The sequence below is a fragment of the Panicum virgatum genome, chromosome 3N (assembly GCF_016808335.1).
Source record: "Panicum virgatum strain AP13 chromosome 3N, P.virgatum_v5, whole genome shotgun sequence".
Taxonomy (NCBI): Eukaryota; Viridiplantae; Streptophyta; class Magnoliopsida; order Poales; family Poaceae; genus Panicum; species Panicum virgatum.
This window is the reverse complement of record NC_053147.1, coordinates 6,528,613-6,544,123: the sequence shown is the minus strand read 5'-3', so window position 1 is coordinate 6,544,123 and position 15,511 is coordinate 6,528,613. Positions and strand designations below refer to the sequence as shown.

At 44.9% G+C, this 15,511-nt stretch overlaps 2 protein-coding genes across 2 annotated transcripts; one reads left to right on the top strand and one right to left on the bottom strand.

Annotated features, from left to right (window-relative positions):
* Nucleotides 1–63: 63 nt before the first annotated feature.
* LOC120667113 (ras-related protein RABA2a-like) lies at nt 64–1,914 on the bottom strand. Its single transcript, XM_039947151.1, has 2 exons — nt 1,523–1,914; nt 64–740 (listed from the first exon to the last, which is right to left on the bottom strand). The coding sequence occupies exons 1-2, from the start codon at nt 1,685–1,687 to the stop codon at nt 249–251; spliced, it is 657 nt and encodes a 218-aa protein (XP_039803085.1). The 5' UTR covers nt 1,688–1,914; the 3' UTR covers nt 64–248.
* Nucleotides 1,915–6,242: 4,328 nt separating this feature from the next.
* LOC120667107 (protein argonaute 1B-like) lies at nt 6,243–13,939 on the top strand. The gene is made up of 23 exons (XM_039947141.1): nt 6,243–6,406; nt 7,155–7,972; nt 8,060–8,271; nt 8,457–8,606; nt 8,687–8,820; nt 8,934–9,043; nt 9,125–9,231; nt 9,313–9,451; nt 9,577–9,693; nt 10,164–10,271; nt 10,357–10,428; nt 11,286–11,408; nt 11,503–11,668; nt 11,748–11,872; nt 11,949–12,086; nt 12,189–12,331; nt 12,418–12,480; nt 12,553–12,616; nt 12,700–12,835; nt 12,957–13,030; nt 13,123–13,217; nt 13,305–13,336; nt 13,438–13,939. Exons 2-23 carry the CDS (start codon nt 7,163–7,165, stop codon nt 13,650–13,652), a joined length of 3,333 nt encoding a protein of 1,110 aa, XP_039803075.1. The 5' UTR covers nt 6,243–6,406; nt 7,155–7,162; the 3' UTR covers nt 13,653–13,939.
* The last annotated feature ends 1,572 nt before the right edge of the window (nt 13,940–15,511 follow it).

The following is a 15,511-nucleotide window of genomic DNA, read 5'->3' as shown; positions in this document are numbered from 1 at the left end:
ATATGTACGCTCGCTGATACTTGATAGAAAATAATTGAATGGATGATTTGATATATAATCATATAGGAGAACAACTGACTTGATGATTTGATATAATCATATATAACTGCTTGCTTTAGAGAATATGTGAACATGAGGTCCAACAAAGGTACTATCTGACAAAATGAATCAACAAACTTTGGACTCAAAACAGCCATCACAACAACACATTCGCCTCTGGAAGATCTCTGCAGGACGCGCCACCAGTACTAAGCTGAGCAGCATTGCTTCTTTTCAGCAGCAGCTTCACCTGCTGCGACGTTGATCGTCTTGCCTTCCTTGACGCCTCCGGCAGCCCCTGCCCCAGACTCATCCGACGCCACGGGTTTTTTGCTGATAGCACGGTAAATGTCGCCCAGAATCAGCTGGAACGCCTCCTCAACATTTGTCGCCTCCAGCGCAGACGTCTCAATGTAGGACAGGCCTTCTGCCTCTGCAAAGTTCTGGGCATCCTCCGTGGTGACAGCCCGGAGGTGTCTCAGGTCAGTCTTGTTGCCGACGAGCATGATTCTGATGTTGGAGTCAGCGTGGTCACGCAGCTCCTTGAGCCACCGGCTGATGTTCTCGAAGGTGGTGGGTTTGCTCACATCGTAGACCAGGACCGCACCAAGAGCTCCACGGTAGTAGGCACTCGTGATCGCCCGGTACCGCTCTTGGCCTGCCGTGTCCCAGATCTGTGCCTTGATGATCTTGCCCTCAACCTGCAATATCAAGTCAACATTAGGCACAGGTGAGGTTTGCATGACTAGCAGAATCATTTATACAATCAGGAAACACTGCCTGAAATAACACTGCAGGTTGCATCATTTCTTGGTTAACTGAGAATCTTCTTGTGACAAGTTAAGGAATAAACTTAATTGGGCAGGAACCAATTCGGGACTTGCCGTTGGAACTCTACTCTTTTGATCTCAGCAGCCAAGGCAACAAGCAAACAAGAAACAGCTCAGTCTGGTAGGTAGAGCACAATGCGACACTGATTGAGGCTAACGTTTATCTACAGGAAACGTATACTGATGTACCCCAGTAGTGGCGGTGCAGGTGGAAGATCACTCTATCATCATATGATCCAATGAGCTGAGCGCGTTTGGTGTGAGTGTGACACTGTGAGCTGAGCTGGAGTCGACTCGTGTATCTTTGCGTTGCTTAGCAGGAAAGACGGTAACTTTTTAGTAAGCCTTGGTAGCTGCGAAATCAACGGGTGTATGAAATGAATGGATCATCCATCCATATTCTGAAATTCAGCAGGCAAGGACGCAACCAGCTTGACAGATTGTTTGAAAAAAAGAAAACAGTCTTTGTGCACGAACGGGGGAGGGAGACAGGATCTGTAGTCTGATCTGATCTGATGCGTAGCGGCCGGGGGGAAGATCCGATCCGCTGTGTTCTGATCCAGCGAGGTACTGTACTAGTGCTACTAGCAATCGGCAGGAAGAGCAAGATGGCGGAGTGACTTGATCCAAAAAAAAATGGCGGAGTGACTGACATGGAGCGTTCGCGTTGCGAACTCGACGCCGATGGTGGACTTGGACTCGAGGCAGAACTCGTTGCGGGTGAAGCGGGAGAGCAGGTTGGACTTGCCGACGCCGGAGTCCCCGATGAGCACCACCTTGAAGAGGTAGTCGTACTCCTCCGCGCGCCGCCCGGCCATTCGGACTGGATCGGATTGGATTGGATCTCCCCTTGCTTGAGCTTGGCTCCCTCTCTGTCTCTCTCGGTCTGGGTAGAGAGGAGGGGAGAGTCACCTGACCAAACGGAGTGACTGGCTGAAGCAAGCAAGGCCAAGCCAGGGACGAGGGAGCTGCGGGATCTACTTTGCTCGGCTGGCTCTCACCCACTCCTCTCCCAGTCCGCCCTTGCGGAGGAGGAGCTGTGCTGCTGATTCTCGCTCGCATAGAGCATTAAATATAGTTTAAAAAATAATCAATTACACAATTTACATGTAAATAATGAGATGAATCTTTTGAACCTAATTAATCTATGATTGGATATTAATTACCAAATAAAAACAAAAATGTTACGATAGTAGAACTCAAAAATTTCGCGAACTAAACACGCCCTAACTCACTAGATAACGAACTGTTGTACTGACTGGTGTAGCATCCATCACATCACATGTAGAAAAGCAGCGATTTGTTTGTGAGGGCATGTCCTGGTGGGTAGTCATCAATCGTACTGAATTCTGAAGAGGAAAGTCCGTTTGACCCTCTGGAATAGTCACTGAGTTTAAAAAACTCACTTTAACTTCGAAACCAGACATTCTACACGCACATTTTTGAAACCATTTGATTTACCCCTCTCGTACCAAAACCACCCTGATTTTCACCACTACGGAGCGGTTTTTCCTTTTGTTTTCTCCCTCCAAGATCCCTAGCAAGACAAAAATAGTTAAATGGGAAAAAAATATGAAATTTATAGAGGTAAAGTAGGTGATAGGAAAACTATTTTAACTATTTTATTAGTTGAAATGTAAAAAGAATTGAAATATAAATATTTGAATATGGGTAAAATTAATGTTTCATTGAATTTTTAGGGTATCAAACGTGGTCCATATTAAAATTAATATTTCATTGAATTCAATGAAACTTAAATTTTACCCATATTCAAATATTTATTTTTCAACTTTTTTGCATTTCAACTAATAAAATAGTTATCCTATCACCTACTATAGCGATTTTTTCTTTTTTATATTTAAAAAAATTAAAATTTCAAAAATATATGTCGGTTTTGGAAAATTTCAAAAATATACCCCGGTCGCTCTATGGGGGGCGACAGGGTCCCCGCCATTCCCTTTGTCATTTGAGTCTAAAAATTCAGAAAAAAAGAGAGGGGTGAGGAGAAGAAAAAGCGGCGAAGCTCTGCCGAATTATACACCTAGATGATTTCATGTCATGATCTATAACATATGATGTTCATCGGTTTAAGATGTATTCGCATTTTGTCACGTATGTCTGGGCAAAGAATGCGATATTTGGGAAACCCGTGATCGCCGTGCTGAGCAGTGGCAACCTGTGATCTCGTACTCGCAGCTAGATACACTATGGTTCCTATTTTGAGCTATTCGAGCTTTTTAGCAGCAGACCCTGATGTATTTTTTAGTTCTTAATTCTTATCGTTATATTAATGTGTGTTTTTTAGTATTCTAGTGACATGAAAAGCTCCGAAAATATTAAGGAAAAGTTTAAAGATTTCATAGACTCCCGACTACAACTGCAAATTAATGATAAAGGCTACAACACACAAAGTTAAGCTCTCAACTTAAAACATAAACAACTAATTGTAGTGGCATGTGCACGCAACAAGAAATTTCTTGTTGCATCTAAACCTACCATGCCTTATGGAATGTAAAATGCCGGGATTACATGGTACTACTCTACTGAGTGCACCTAGAATATTTGCCCTTCCTAATTGCTTCGGGCCCGGCTTCCTTCGCACGGCGTGCCCTATCTCGCTTTCTCTCCCTGTCAGCTTCACGTTCGGCCGCCGCCTTACGATCCACCTCCTCCATCCTCTTGCGGATCTCTTCTTGCTCTTTGTTGCGCTTCTCCTCTTGCTGTTCCTCGTGCTTCATTCGGCGCCAACGTTCTGCAGACCATCTTGCTTTTTGTTCCACAATGTCCTTTGCCTGCTGCGACTGCACGGTGTCGAACCACTGCATAAAATCACAAAGAGGCGGAGGAGACTTTGTCCAACACAAGTTAGAATCATAACTCAATGTTAGGTCATATAGAAAAATAGCGTATGTTGTGCCGCTACCTTGACCCGGTCTTTGCCATATCGCTTAGGTGGATCATATTCGTAGTTCTCACACATAAAGAACCTTATGCCGTAGTCATCTCCTAAAACCTCAGATTGCATGAACTTGCATAACGAACCGCAGAAGCACATTGGCACATCAAATCCTTTGGGTACGGTGGCTTTACACTTGCTCCACGGAATGTAGGTTGATCCTGACAAAGACATTGGCGCTATAGTGTGGTGCGCCAAATAACAAACAATAATTTAAGCAATGCACATATCGTATACCAAATCGATGCGTGAAAATATAGGTACTGATATAATTCTATTGTCTTATACTGCAATATCAATAATGTACTATCATAATTCTATTCTAATGTATAATTATTTTATTTGAAAAAGTCTGTAATAGTACTTAAATTGTAATACTAAACCAGTGTTCTAAAGCACCAAATCTAATTCAGCTAATCTGCTAATTAAATCAAATTGTTATACAATATCAACGAATTTATACGGAAGTTACCGGTAGATCACAAGTGCAGAATTCGACAGAGCTTCGCCGCTTCCCTTCTTCTCACCCCTCTCTTTTTTATGGATTTTTTTAGATTTTTTGAGGTCAAATGAGAGGAGGGAATGAGGGGGAGGCCTTATATAGGCACCCGGTCGCCCGGGGGGGGGGGGGGGGGGCGACACCCCTGTCGCCCGCAGGAGGGGCGACCGGCCCCCCGGCGCCTGTAGGTCAAGCCCACCGGCTGGTGGTCGCCCCTGGGATGGGCGACAGGGGCCTGTCGCCCGTTGGGGGGGGGGGCGACAGGCCCCCCAATTTTTTTTTCTCCAGGGACTTCTTTGCAAATTTGAAGGAAAAAAAATTACATTTGAGCCCTGTCGCCCCCCCATAGGGCGACCGGGGTATATTTTTGAAATTTTCCAAAACCGACATATAATTTTGAAATTTTAATTTTTTTTAAATATAAAAAAGAAAAAACCGCCCTACTACACATATTGAGGAAACTGCAAATGGGCTTTACGTTCATTTCATCATGGTCTGCATATTATAGGGCCTAGCCAAGGCCCACAAAAGTCCATCTCCATCGAGTCCGCATGGGCATCACGTCCCCTTATAAAATAATTCCTCCCGGCTTCCAAAAAAAAAAAATCCTCCCAGCAACAAGCAGCACCGCCCTCGTCCCTGTAGAGATCTACTCCGCGCCGCCATTCCCATTCATCTTGCCTCGCGGTATTGCTTCTCTCCTTCCTTTTTTGCCATGAAATTGACAATAGACGCGGGAGGGTAAATGTTCGATGATGGATCTAGTCGTGGATCAATCAACGAGTTCATCATATATTGTCTCGGATGAGGGTTAGACTCCTGCGATTTACTCTGTGGTACTAGTCGATCACCGCGTGTGAGGGTGCAGATGAAGGTTTCTCTATAAAATGTTAATTTCTTTTGTATGGATAATTTCTATGCGGTGGAAGAGCCGGAATATAAATTCATCGCGTGCGATTATATTGCAAAGGGGCAGAGGATTGGAGGGGGGGGGGGGTGTGGAGGTGCGAGCTGGGGTGCAGCGGCCGCCGGCGAGGAGTGGGAGGGATTGGGGGGGGGGGTTGGATGTGCGAGCTAGGGTGGAGCGGCCGCCGGCGAGGAGTGGGAGGTAGGGGAGAGACTAGCAGCGATGTCGTCAACGAACGACGGCCGAAGTGGTGGTCGAGACGGCAAAGATTAGGATTTGAGATTTTCAAGAGCCGCCGATAGGGACGGAGGATAAGGGAGGGTGGGGCGGAGGATAGCAAGATGAAAGATATCAGAAGAAGAAGATATGCGGGTGGTAGAAAATTCTTCTGCGATGTGTTCGTGAATCTTCACATCCACCTCCCTAAACTTCCGGTGTGGAGGGGGAGGCAGAGGAGGGGAAGGGGGCACAATAATTGATGGTGAAATTTGTTGGTAGAAAATTAACTTAGAGATTTTCTCAGCCGATTAAATTTAGCAGATATATTCGATTTTGTTGCGGGCAATCTGATAATAGCCATGCTTCTGTAATTTACTTTGATTTGATAAAAGTAATCGCTCTCGTCTATCGGTGTTGTGGACGCATCTGATGTCGTGCCCACGACCGTACCGATGGAAACAGGGGATGCCGAGGATGAAGAAGAGGGTTGCTGGGCCCACCTGCCAGTGACCAGACTCGACATCGACGCGATGCGGGACGCGATGACGTTGAAGTCTTCTTGTTGAGAAAAAAACCTGGTGCCCTCCTCTTTCCCAGTTTCTCGTACGCTGTCCACAATGGCAAGAGCAAGAGCAAATTTGCTCTTGCCTCGTTTCCCACGCCTTCTCTGTCTACAGTGCCAAACAGTGCATCTACAGTGCCAAACAGTAGATTTACTCCTCCATTTACTCCTATCGCTGTGGACGGTCTAACCCACCACGTCGCTAGCCTACATGATACGCGCGGGGTCTCGCTCACGGTTAGACCTTTTCCCTTGCCGGTTTCTTTCTCCTCTCCCTCCAACGCGCCTCCCCCCTCACTCCCTCGACTAGCGGCGAGGCGACGACAGGGCGAGTGGCGCCCTCCTCGCGCGGTTCTTCGCGGGGCGCTTCGCCGGCGACGGGCATCCGGCAGGGGTACGCGCGCCCACTCCCTTCTTCCCTTCCTGCTGCGCGGAATCCAACACCCAGAACCCTAATGCAAGCGCTATTTGTATTCGGATCTGACCGTAACTTTACCTACTAACTTCGTTTTTTTTCTCTCTCTCTCTCTCGTTGCAACAATTATCGGGTGTGCATGTGCACACCCATGTCCTGTACTGGGTCCGCCCCTGATCTGCTCGCGTCACCACCCCTGATCCCCTAACAACTCACAGATGAATTAGTCGGCCACTAGATTGGTCCAATTGTGTTGCTGAATCGTAACGTCAGATCGATAGCCGGAAACATAGAACTCAGAAACACCCCAGGACCCTCATCGTCATATTACTTGGTGTAGTACAAGTTGCACTTCTACACGTCTCACGCGCTATTTTCTTGTTGTTCATCGCACCATTGTGGTTCCATCGTTGTATTTATATTTTTTTATAACACTGCTGTTGTATATTTATAGATTAGATAGAGTAAACCCTTCAGGGGTAGTTCATCTTAATTCTCAGAGGATAGATATCTTGCTGTAGTTGTGTGTTCCTGGCTTCCTGCAATGTGTGTATCGCACACCCTGCTGTCGCTTCGTGTCCCTGCAATGTGTGTATCACATATCCTGCTCTCAATGAGTGTGTGTATCGCATATCCTGCTCTCATTGAGTGTGTGTATCACATACATGATACATCATTTTCATGCGCTACTAAATCTGTTTTGATGCTCTTGTATGTGTCATGCCAGGGTCCATCATGGTTAGGAAGAAAAGAACTGGCCCTGGAGAGAGTTCTGGGGAGGCTCCTGGAGCGCCTGGACAGGGCTCCTCACAGCGACCTGAGACAACTCCACAGCATGGGGGAGGACGTGGTTTACTGCCTCAACAAGGTGCCCGTGGTGGAGGGCAACACCAGGCCCGTGGTGGATATCAGGGCCGTGGAGGGCCACCTGAGTCTCAACCGCGCGACTACCAGGGGCGTGGTGGGTATCAGGGCCGTGGAGGCCCACCTTCACAACATCCTGGTGGGCCACTTGATGCTCAACTGCGTGATTACCAGGGCCGTGGTGGATACCAGGGCCGTGGAGTCCCACCTTCACAACATCCTGGTGGTGGACCACCTGAGTATCAATCGCAGGAGTACCAGGGATGTGGTGGTCCACGCCCCAGAGGGGGAGTGCCTCAGCCACACTACGGCGGGCGTGGGGGAGGTAGTGTTGGACCAAGTGTTCCTCCAGGTCCATCGAGATCAGTTCCCGAGCTGCACCAAGCCCCATATGTCCAATATCAACCCCCTGTGGCGGTATCACCATCCCCACCGGCAGCTGGCTCTTCCTCGCAGCCTACGGAGGCTGTGGTGAGCACTGGACAAGTCCAGCAACAGTTTCAGCAACTTGCTATTCGTGGTGAGAGTTCAACCAGCCAAGCCATTCAGATGGCACCGGCATCAAGCAAATCAGTTAAATTCCCATTGCGCCCTGGCAAGGGTACTTATGGCTCCAGGTGCATCGTGAAGGCAAATCATTTCTTTGCTGAGCTGCCTGATAAAGACCTTCACCACTACGATGTAAGTCTGTAATAAGAAAACATAATTCTTCACTATACTTCTTATATGTCAATATGTGATTTCTGATAACCAGCCTATTGTCACCAGGTTTCTATTACGCCTGAGGTTACTTCACGTGGCGTCAATCGTGCTGTCATGGGACAGCTTGTAACTCTTTATAGACAGTCTCATTTGGATGGGCGTCTACCTGCATATGATGGAAGGAAGAGCCTTTATACAGCGGGACCATTGCCATTTACATCTAGGGCATTTGAAATTACTCTGCAAGATGAGGAGGCTAGTCCTGGTGGAGGCCAAAGGTATTGCTGGTGCTATCGTATTTGTGCTTAAAACACATCCAAAATTTCTTGCTGGCATTCTTTATGTTTTGACGTATTTGTGCTTAAAACACATCCAAAATTTCGTACGGGCGTTCTTTATGTTTTAACATGTTTGTGCTTAAAACACACCCAAAATTTCGAACTGACATTCTTTATGTTTTAAGGCGCGAAAGGGTATTTAAGGTGGTGATCAAATTTGCTGCCCGCGCTGATCTCCACCATCTGGCTATGTTTCTAGCTGGGAGGCAACCAGATGCTCCTCAAGAGGCTCTTCAAGTACTTGACATTGTACTACGTGAATTGCCTACTGCCAGGTAATCTTTGAGATAATGGTATTTTGTTAGAGTTATTTTCCTGTGGCAAAGTCCCCATTTTCTTTTCATTTCTGGTGTAGGTATTGTCCTGTTGGTAGATCATTTTATTCTCCCAACTTAGGGAGACGCCAGCAACTTGGTGAGGGTTTGGAAACTTGGCGGGGTTTCTACCAAAGCATAAGGCCCACACAGATGGGTCTTTCTCTAAATATTGGTTAGATACCATCATTCTCATGTTGATTCATTTTGTCATGTCGCTTTCAGTTTTGACACTACTTATACTGCCTTATCTGAAATGTTGCGGTTGCTTGATTTCTTTTGTTGCAGATATGTCCTCTACTGCATTTATTGAGCCCCTCCCTGTTATTGATTTCGTTGCTCAGCTTCTTAACAGAGACATCTCAGTTAGACCGTTATCTGATTCTGATCGTGTGAAGGTTTGATTAATTACCGAAAGTTTCTTGATAGAAAATTTGGTTTATGCCACGTCACTTTTCATTTTTATTCTCCCTTTGCAGATTAAAAAAGCTCTACGAGGTGTAAAAGTCGAAGTCACACACCGAGGGAACATGCGAAGGAAATATCGTATCTCTGGCCTCACTTCACAGGCAACAAGGGAGTTATCGTACGTACATGTTCCCTAGCTTTGCATGGATTGATAGTGCAAGGAATAATTTGCTGACATGATTTCTTTGTTCCTGCATAGATTCCCTATTGATGATCGTGGTACTGTGAAGACTGTGGTGCAATACTTCCTGGAGACTTATGGCTTCAGTATTCAGCACACTTCTTTGCCTTGCTTGCAAGTGGGCAATCAACAAAGACCAAATTATCTGCCTATGGAGGTTAGTGGCTAACTAGCTCAATTGCAATTGATATATTATATTATGTTTATCTATCCATATGATTTCTAATTTCTATATCCAGCTTCAGCATGTTTTGACAACTTGCGAATGGTTTGAAATACTAGGTCTGTAAGATAGTTGAGGGACAGCGTTACTCAAAACGACTCAATGAGAAGCAGATCACTGCTCTACTGAAAGTGACTTGCCAGCGTCCTCAAGAGCGTGAGAAAGACATCCTGCAGGTGATTACAGATCATATTTCTTGGTTTGACACTTTGACTTAGGCATAGAAGGAGTTGCTGCAGCAGCAGTAGCAATACCAGTGTATTTAGAAAATGATAATTACTTGATTAGAAAGTTATTCATGCAAAGCAAACTTATATGTCCTGGTGAAGAGTACCGTCTATTATTAAGAATTATTGTTTTATATGTAACAATTAATTGACATTAGTGATCTGGTCGTCTAATTCGTGAGTGTGGTGAGTCTATAGCAATCCCTTAAATGTGTGAGTCCCTCCCTGTGGGCGGGTGGGTGCGTGCATCTGGGTAAATGTGTGTGTGTGTGTGTGTGTGTGTGTGTGTGTGTGTGTGTGTGTGTGTGTGTGTGTGTGTTGCATATTTTCATTTAAGTAGCTAGTGCCTTCATGATTCATGAAGATTAATCAATTTGAACTGATGGTTCTAAATCTCTTGTTTGCCTTATTTTGATCAGACTGTGCATCACAATGCATACTTTGAAGATCCATATGCACAAGAATTTGGCATAAGGATTGATGAGCGTCTTGCATCCGTCGAAGCTCGTGTTCTGCCTCCCCCAAGGGTTAGTGAGTTTTCATCTGTGGTTTAGCAGTTGATTTGCATCTTTGGACATTCTTTGACCTGGTATTCTACTTTTTGTGTAATAGCTGAAATACCATGACAGTGGCAGAGAGAAGGATGTTTTGCCAAGAGTCGGACAGTGGAACATGATGAATAAGGTATGGCTTGTTATGACAGTCCTGAGAAATCAAGATAAATTCCGCTGTTTATGAAAATTCCTTCAGGCGTACTCAGTTATTCACCTTATGAAACTATTAGAGGAGAAAGACATGATATAGCTCCAACCATTTGTTGAAAAATCTTATATTATTTACAAAAAGGTTGGAAGTTAGCTCAGCAGCCACGGTTGCCAACCTTGAAGCATGATATCATGCTTTCAAGCCGTTATCTGAGACTTTGAGCATAACGTGAACAATACAGTAATGAAATTGTTTATATATAGCTTGCTAGCTGCTGATGACTTATGAAATCCTCTGGGTTTTGGCAGTCACCTACATATTGTTTCTGTCATCTCACAGTTCCATGTGCTCGTGTAGTTTAATACGGAAATTTTCTCGAGGAATTTTGCATGATTTACTAGCAAAACTGTATCATCAATGTGTGGCTTATCTGAAACTTTGCTCTTGTTTTACCTTTTACATGCAACTACCTGCTTGTTAATTTGCGACTATTATTTATAGCACTTTACCACTGAAATTGGCCATTAAATGAAAAACTCGACCAACCTAGGATTAACTAGGTGACAATGTAAATAATAAGAAAGAAAGAAGCACCCTAATTTAAACCAAAGAGGACTCTAACATGGGTGCTAGGGGTGTACACCCACACCTCCCAACAACTGAGCTAAGCTTAGTTTCTCTACATTATACCCATATGCCATTCACATTACTTTAGCCATATATAATCTATTTCAACCTGTAGCTTGCCTTTTGTTTTCCCCTGGTTGATGATCATTATTCATTAACAAATATTAACTTGTGTCTTGCTTATTATTTTCTGTTATTTTGTATGGTAGAAAATGGTCAATGGCGGTAGAGTTAGCAGCTGGGCATGCATTAACTTCTCACGCAATGTGCAAGATAATGCTGCCAGGAGTTTCTGTCATGAGCTGGCTCAGATGTGCCAAGTATCTGGAATGGTACGTGTGAATCAGATAGAACTTCAATACAGTTATCTGTTTGTCACTTTGGTTTTTGTTTGTGTCATTTGCCCTTCATATTCTGTTCTTCTAGGACTTTGCACTTCAATCTGTGCTACCACCATCGACTGCGAGGCCTGAACATGTTGAAAGAGCACTAAAGGGATGCTATCAAGATGCCATGAACATACTCAGACCTCAGGGCCGAGAACTTGACCTGCTGATTGTAATACTGCCCGACAATAATGGCTCACTTTATGGTATGTGCTCTCTTCCAAAAGACTCAAACAATTTGCCCAATGAATAGACTTTGTTATTAGTATTGTTTTCATTCTTCAGGGGATCTCAAAAGGATCTGTGAGACTGATCTTGGCTTGGTCTCCCAATGTTGTCTAACTAAACATGTTTTCAAGGCGAACAAACAGCAGTATCTTGCAAATGTTGCCCTTAAAATAAATGTTAAGGTAACATTGCACCCCAACTCTTCTAATTTTTTACTTTAACACTAGACTCGTCTCTTATAGTTTTCCTACTTTTCAGGTTGGGGGAAGGAATACTGTGCTTGTAGATGCTTTGGCAAGGAGAATTCCCCTTGTCAGTGACAGACCAACCATTATATTTGGTGCTGATGTTACCCATCCCCATCCTGGAGAAGATTCTAGTCCTTCCATTGCAGCTGTAAGTGTGGCACTATTCTGACAAAGAAAGACCAGAAAATATGTTCTTTTTCTTGGTTGAAGTTTCACTATCTTTTTCCTCTCCATGTATCTCCCTCCCTAGGTGGTTGCTTCTCAAGACTGGCCGGAGGTCACCAAGTATGCAGGATTAGTGAGTGCCCAAGCCCATCGCCAAGAGTTGATACAGGATCTTTTCAAAGTATGGCAAGATCCCCAAAGAGGGACTGTCACTGGTGGCATGGTCAGGTATGATATTTATGGAGATAAATGAGATCCATTCACTTCTCCATGTGTGGATCCTGCTGTATGTATAACTTTTGTTGATTGTGCAGGGAACTTCTCATTTCTTTCAGGAGGTCAACAGGACAGAAACCCCAGAGGATCATATTCTACAGGTTCCTATCTTTGCTCATGGGCACCTTTTCTGACAATGATTCCCAGTATATTAAACCATGTATTACTTTCAGGGATGGTGTTAGCGAGGGGCAGTTCTATCAAGTTTTGTTATATGAGCTTGATGCCATTAGAAAGGTGAACTCAATTTTTAAGTGCATTCCTGATGATGTTCTTCACCGCTAATTTTCCTCTGACCACCCTTTGTACTATGGTTACAGGCCTGCGCATCGTTGGAGCCCAACTACCAGCCTCCAGTTACTTTTGTAGTGGTCCAGAAGCGTCATCACACTAGATTGTTTGCTAACAACCACAATGATCAGCGTTCTGTTGATAGAAGTGGAAACATACTGCCTGGTTAGTTCTCTATGCATTTCATATTATATTTTGAGCTTACCCTGTATATTCTTATCTTTTTAGGGGGATAGATTAGCTTGCCTAATCTTATGTCTGTGATTTTTTTTAATTCTACATATAGGCACTGTGGTGGATTCAAAGATTTGCCATCCCACTGAGTTTGATTTCTACCTGTGTAGCCATGCTGGCATTCAGGTTGAGATTCCCTATCTCATTGCTGGATTCCATTTAGTTTCTACTACACTATATGATGGAATAAGTTGATTGCTGATTTGGGGTCCTTTTAGGGAACAAGCCGCCCCGCACATTATCATGTTCTGTGGGATGAGAATAAGTTTACGGCTGATGGGTTACAATCTCTCACCAACAACTTGTGCTACACGTAATATTTACCGCTCAGCATATCTGTTCTTTTATATTGAACTCCTTTTAACTGCCGACTTACCAAAAACAATATCAATATTTGCAGGTATGCTAGGTGCACACGCTCAGTATCAGTTGGTAAGTGCAACTTGACCTTGAGTATATTACTCCAACACCACCTTTTAGGTCGGGTGGTAATGCAAGACAGAACGCTAACAATTTTACTGGACTGCTTGCAGTGCCTCCTGCATACTATGCTCATTTGGCAGCCTTCCGAGCTCGCTTTTACATGGAGCCAGATACCTCTGACAGTGGGTCGATGGTAAGCGGTGCTGGAGCGAGCCGTGTCCCTCCACCTGGGAGTTCTCGCAGCTCCAGGGCTGTTGGGACTGCTGCTGTGAGACCTCTACCTGCCCTCAAGGAAAACGTGAAGCGTGTCATGTTTTACTGCTAAGATGGATGCTGAGCTGCTGCTTTGAGCGAGCAGTATCCACCTACCTTGCCTACCTGGCGTTTTATTTCGAGTGCTTGCACTCTTATGGTGATGCTGGGGTACTTTTATGCACCTTCAAAGTTAATTTTCTGAGCTGCGATTTTCTGGTACCTTTTTATACTATTGTACTCTGAAGATTGGTTTGTACTGGACTTATTTAGACCTGGTTTGTAGTGGACTTATTTAGACCTGTTTGTGCCTGCAAATATTGGCAGTCTGATATTGATTGGTCGCTACTGGTTTGTCAAGTAAATTCTGCAGTATGGGATTTCAATTCCGCATCAGGCAACCTGGACGCGATAGTGGTGGGCACTCCAAGTCCTTGAGAAGAGTGAGCTTCTTCGAACGGCCACGATGGACATACGCTGCCTTTCATGGTTGGTTGACCCATAGCGCTTGATGCTCATCTCATGCAGGAGAGAGAGAGGAAGCTTCCTACTCTTTTGGACTTGAATGCCACAGAAAGTGACTGACAGAACCGTCAAATTAAAATTCTAAATTAAGCGTAATGGTCATCATTTGAACTCATCGGGCGCATTAGTTTAACGGCTTAATTTGGCGATCTTTTCTCAACCCACGGCCCGATCGAAACAACACCGGTAGTCCCACGCGAAGGTGGGCACAGATGGTACAAGCACGACACAAATACTTGAAATTATACAATGATGCGTGATAGAACTTTAAATTTACAAACCGAGTTTCAAATACAAAATTAATTTACATAAGTTGGAACCCTCACAAATTTACAACTGGAGGACTAAAGTTAAAACTTGAAAGAAACTACACTAAAACAAACTACCCTACACTGCTGCCCACTCTCAGCCTAACAACACCGGTCAGACCGGCTAGGAGAACCGGTCAGACCGGCGTGCATGCACCTGCCTAAGGGATACCGGTCAGACCAGTCCACCAGACCGGTCCCGACAAAACAGATAGACTGAACACTCCGCCCTCGAGTGTGCAACCCGACAAACCCCTAACCTAAGGGTCTCGCTCCACGACCTGTCACCTCTCTGCATCTCGGCAGATGAACTTGACGCAACAGGGGCAGAAGTCGACGTCCTGGGGTCCTGAAATAATAATGGTGGCAACAAAACCTGAGTATTCTAATACTCAGCAAGGCTTACCCGACCAGTGGGTATAACCTAGCCCACATATCTAGACATGCACGGCCTTTGGCTGGTGGTTTGTTTTGCAGAAAAAGCAACTAGAGGTGTATCATTACTTCCCATATTTTAGCCACATATTTTAGATAGATAGACTCTTACTAAGGTTTGCCTATCTAAACACCCAAGTTGGGGCATACAAATTAAGATTTCAGAATAGTATCCATTTTTATGTTTCTAATATTCTATCTCATTTGCTACGGTGTGACAAAGAGATCAAGGCCCTCATAACCGCGAGACACGGCGAATCGATCCGATTTAACCTTGCAAGGTGGACCTAACCAACACGGCATGCAAAAGCCCCGTCGGACCCCACGCGCCAACCTTTCCCCTCCCCGCCTCGAACTACAGAACCGCCCCACCTGCATATAGTCAGTCGAGCCCTACGAGAGACCACCAAAGGTAAACTTATGCATCCCAATTCTCCGCGGCCACTCGACTTGCCCTAAGGGGTGGGTAGAAGTTCTGTACTTTCGAAGTAAAGCAGTACTCGGCTTACCGGTTTCGACTACCTCCTACTTCCGGCATGCGGTTAGTACAATTCAATCCCCGATCAGCACTGCCACAACGACCGGTCCTTAATCGACACGGACGGAGCTAAGACACCCAGGAACCCTGTCCTGCTGCCAAACCTAATACCATCATCCCCGCCCG